The sequence below is a fragment of the Marmota marmota genome, unplaced genomic scaffold, assembly GCF_001458135.2.
Source record: "Marmota marmota marmota unplaced genomic scaffold, marMar, whole genome shotgun sequence".
NCBI classification, from domain to species: domain Eukaryota; kingdom Metazoa; phylum Chordata; class Mammalia; order Rodentia; family Sciuridae; genus Marmota; species Marmota marmota.
In genome coordinates this window covers 1,080,920-1,084,157 of record NW_026000052.1, presented here as the reverse complement: position 1 = coordinate 1,084,157, position 3,238 = coordinate 1,080,920, and the positions used below count along the sequence as shown (strand labels likewise).

At 62.2% G+C, this 3,238-nt stretch overlaps 1 protein-coding gene across 1 annotated transcript in view; it reads right to left on the bottom strand.

Annotated features, from left to right (window-relative positions):
- Abca2 (ATP binding cassette subfamily A member 2) overlaps nucleotides 1-3,238 on the bottom strand; it is a 15,402-nt gene that overhangs the window by 5,330 nt on the left and 6,834 nt on the right. The window contains exons 14-24 of the mRNA XM_048813416.1: nucleotides 3,034-3,231; nucleotides 2,750-2,954; nucleotides 2,413-2,577; nucleotides 2,150-2,330; nucleotides 1,859-2,071; nucleotides 1,575-1,771; nucleotides 1,302-1,484; nucleotides 899-1,083; nucleotides 670-790; nucleotides 159-395; nucleotides 1-86 (exon numbers count right to left, since the gene is read on the bottom strand). Of these exons, the coding sequence (XP_048669373.1) occupies nucleotides 1-86; nucleotides 159-395; nucleotides 670-790; nucleotides 899-1,083; nucleotides 1,302-1,484; nucleotides 1,575-1,771; nucleotides 1,859-2,071; nucleotides 2,150-2,330; nucleotides 2,413-2,577; nucleotides 2,750-2,954; nucleotides 3,034-3,231 (1,971 nt within the window). The remainder of the gene's footprint in view (nucleotides 87-158; nucleotides 396-669; nucleotides 791-898; nucleotides 1,084-1,301; nucleotides 1,485-1,574; nucleotides 1,772-1,858; nucleotides 2,072-2,149; nucleotides 2,331-2,412; nucleotides 2,578-2,749; nucleotides 2,955-3,033; nucleotides 3,232-3,238) is intronic.

Here is a 3,238-nt window from a genome sequence, read left to right as displayed (position 1 = left end):
CCCGTGGAACTGCCGCACCTTCAGCCACCAGCCTTCCAGCTTGCGGCTGCCCTGGCCCACCCGTGTGAGGGCCTCCGCTTCTGCCTCTGTGCAGAGAGGGGGCTGAGTGTGCAGGCCCAGCACCCGGGGCCCACCCAGCCTGGCCCTCCCGGCCACACCTTGCAGGCTGATGTTGTCTGGGTCCTGCAGGTTGTCCAAGAGGGGGCGGTAGTCGCCACAGACATCAGCATAGCCGGCTCCCTCATCACCACGGGCAGAGCCCACCGAGGACACAGACTGCAGCGACACCTGCGACTGGGCCAGCTCTGAGCACTGGGCCAGGTTGCCAGGCTGACCCTCCCTGGACAATAGGCCCTCTGCCCCGGGAAGCACGTCCTTCCTGGACTCCTTCACATCTGCCAGAAAGGAGGAGACAGCGAGCGAGGGGGGGCAAAGACTGAAGGCTGATGCCCCCAAGGCTTGCCCAGCCCCTCAGCCTCTGCTATCCACCCATGACCCCAGCTCCTAGCCCATACACCTATCCAGGACCTGTGACACCATGCCCACCCTCTGGTGCCACAAGCTGACCTTGGGTAGTCCTGGCCTCACATTCCCACCCGGGATTCCCCAATATCTCAGGTAAGGCCCTGTGGGGTGAAATAGGCTGCCGGCAGCTCCGGGACCTCTCACCAGCCTCGCTGTTCTCCAGTGACTGGTCCTCCTCCGACACTTTGAGGAATACCTCCTCCAAGGTGGTGTCCATCAGCCCAAAGCTGCTCAAGTGCAGTGCATCCAGACTGTGCTCCAGGTGCTGCGAAGGGGCAGAGTGAGGCCAGGCAGGTGGACACACAGGGAAGGGGTACGCCCACCTCCCCCACTGGCCTGGCCCCTGATCCGAACCCTGTGCTCTGCCCCACACCTGGAAGAGGCGCTCGAAGGCCCCCTTCTTGGCAGCCTCACTGGGCAGGATGTAGGAGAGCTCGGTGCTGGTGTCGGAGACCAGGAGGCAGGAGGCCACGTGCTTTCGGATGAACTGGGACACCTGGGGCTCCGAACAGCTGCTCAGGGGTGCCCGGCCTGGGGGACTGGGTGCCAGGCCTGGCTCTGGAAGGGAGATGAAGCAGGGATACACAAGGAGACTAAGGAGGAGGGACCCGTGGTGGGAACCAGGTCAAGATGGGGGGATGGGGAGGGGACCAGGACCCTGGCCTCCCAGGCCTCAGAGAGTGATGGTGAGGGGTCACCTCTTTACCATGGGGTCCCAGGTAGGGGGTCCTGGGCAGGGGTGACCCAAGTCCAGCTCAGACAGCCTCAACACAGACCTTGGGGTGCCCCCGGCTCAGCAGGCCGCTTGACCAGTGTGAGGCGGTACCCATCGCCGTAGGCGCCCTTGAGGAAGAGGGGGGACCCACAGCACTTGAGCTTCCCATGGGAGATGATGGCGATGCGGTCCCCCAGCAGGTCAGCTTCATCCATGTGATGGGTGGACAGCAGGATGGTGCGGCCTGCAGGGAGGTCCAGACCTGGGGTCAGGGGTGGGTCAGAGTGGGCAGGGGTACCCATGTCTGCCCATGCCAGCCTGGTTTTCCACTCACCCGGCTTATACTTCAGAATGAGGTCCCAGATGGCCCGACGAGCGTAAGGGTCCACACCAGCAGTGGGCTCATCCAGGATGATGGCGCGGGAGCCACCCACAAAGGCTATGGCCACAGAGAGCTTGCGTTTCATGCCGCCCGACAGTGTCTGCACCAGTGAGTGCCGTTTATGGGAGAGCTCCAAGTCCTCGATCATCCTGGGGACCAGATAGGAAGGCAATGGCCTGGGACTCTGGAGAGCCCTGCCTCGGATTCCACGTCCCACCCTCCCTGTGCCCACCCACTTGTCCATCTCCTTGTGGATCTCCTCCTGAGCCATGCTCTTGAGCCGTGAGTAGAACCAGAGATGCTCTTCCACTGTGAGGCGGTCAAAGAGCACATTGTGCTGGGGACACATGCCCAGGTTCTTGCGGATTTCGTCCATCTCCGTGCGGATGTCATGCCCATAGATGGTGGCCGAGCCAGAGGTTGGTGGGAACAAGCCAGTCAGGATGGACCTGGGTGGTGGACAGAGTCATGACCCATCACCCCTGGCAGGGATCCCACCCTGATTAAGCTCCCCTGTCCCTACTCACATGGTGGTGGTCTTGCCTGCCCCATTGTGGCCCAGGAAGGAGACCACCTGGTTCTCGTAGAGGTTGAGGCTCAGCTTGTTCAAGGCCAGCTTCTTGTCATTCTTGTAGACCTTGGTGAGCTTGTCCACACACACAACCAGGGGCAGGTGCGTGGGCTCTTCTTCCATTCCACGAGTCTCCTCTGCACCAGGGCTGGGGGTCAGTGGGGTGGAGGATTACCCCAAGGGCACCCACCCCAGCCAACATTCTGGTACCAGCCTCACCAAATCGCCGGCTCTCCATGGCACAGGCCTGGTCCTCCTCCATGATGCTGAGGCGGGGGGCACGTGTCCAAGGCCAGCTCCACTCCCAGGCCTCTGTCCGCCCACTGCCCAGCCAGTAGGACTTCTGCAGTGGGAAGTACCAGGGCCGGGGCAGCCCATACATGCCTGGGTGTTGGGGAGAGATGGGGAGGCTGACCTAAGACCTGGGGTGACCATCCACTGCATGGGCCATTTGCCCACCCAGGGAGCTGCCCCTGCTGCATTTGAGAGGAAGCACAGACCCGGCCCCACCACTGCTGGGTTCCCCACCTCCAGCCCCCCTCAGGTGGGCCTGTACCTGGGTGCACAGCCTCAATGTACCAGGTGAGCACGCCGTACACAACTGCATCCACCATCAGCATGGTGACAGCAAGGAGCAGGTTGAAGTCATCACCTTCCACTGGAGACTGGCTGAATGTGTGCCACTGGATGCCCACACCTGCCACCTCATACAGGGCAAAGTACTTGGAGCCCAGGCCAAAGGCTGTGGTGGACATCAAGGACTGTGAAGACAGCAGTGTCAGTGGCGGGCTGTGTCCACCCTACCCCACCCCAACTGTCCCATCCACCCAGGGCCCTCACCGCAATGCACTTTTCAAAGGCAGTGATCTTGTCGTGGGCCACCTCCTCGCGGATGGCCACATACATGTAGGGCACGTAGCTCAGGAAGTAGATGATGCCACCACAGGCTGAGGCCAGCTTGGCCTTGGAGTACAGCACCGACACCAGGAAGCTGACAGGTGTGGCCATAGGACCTTCAGCACTGTGCCCAAAGCCCCCCCCCCCC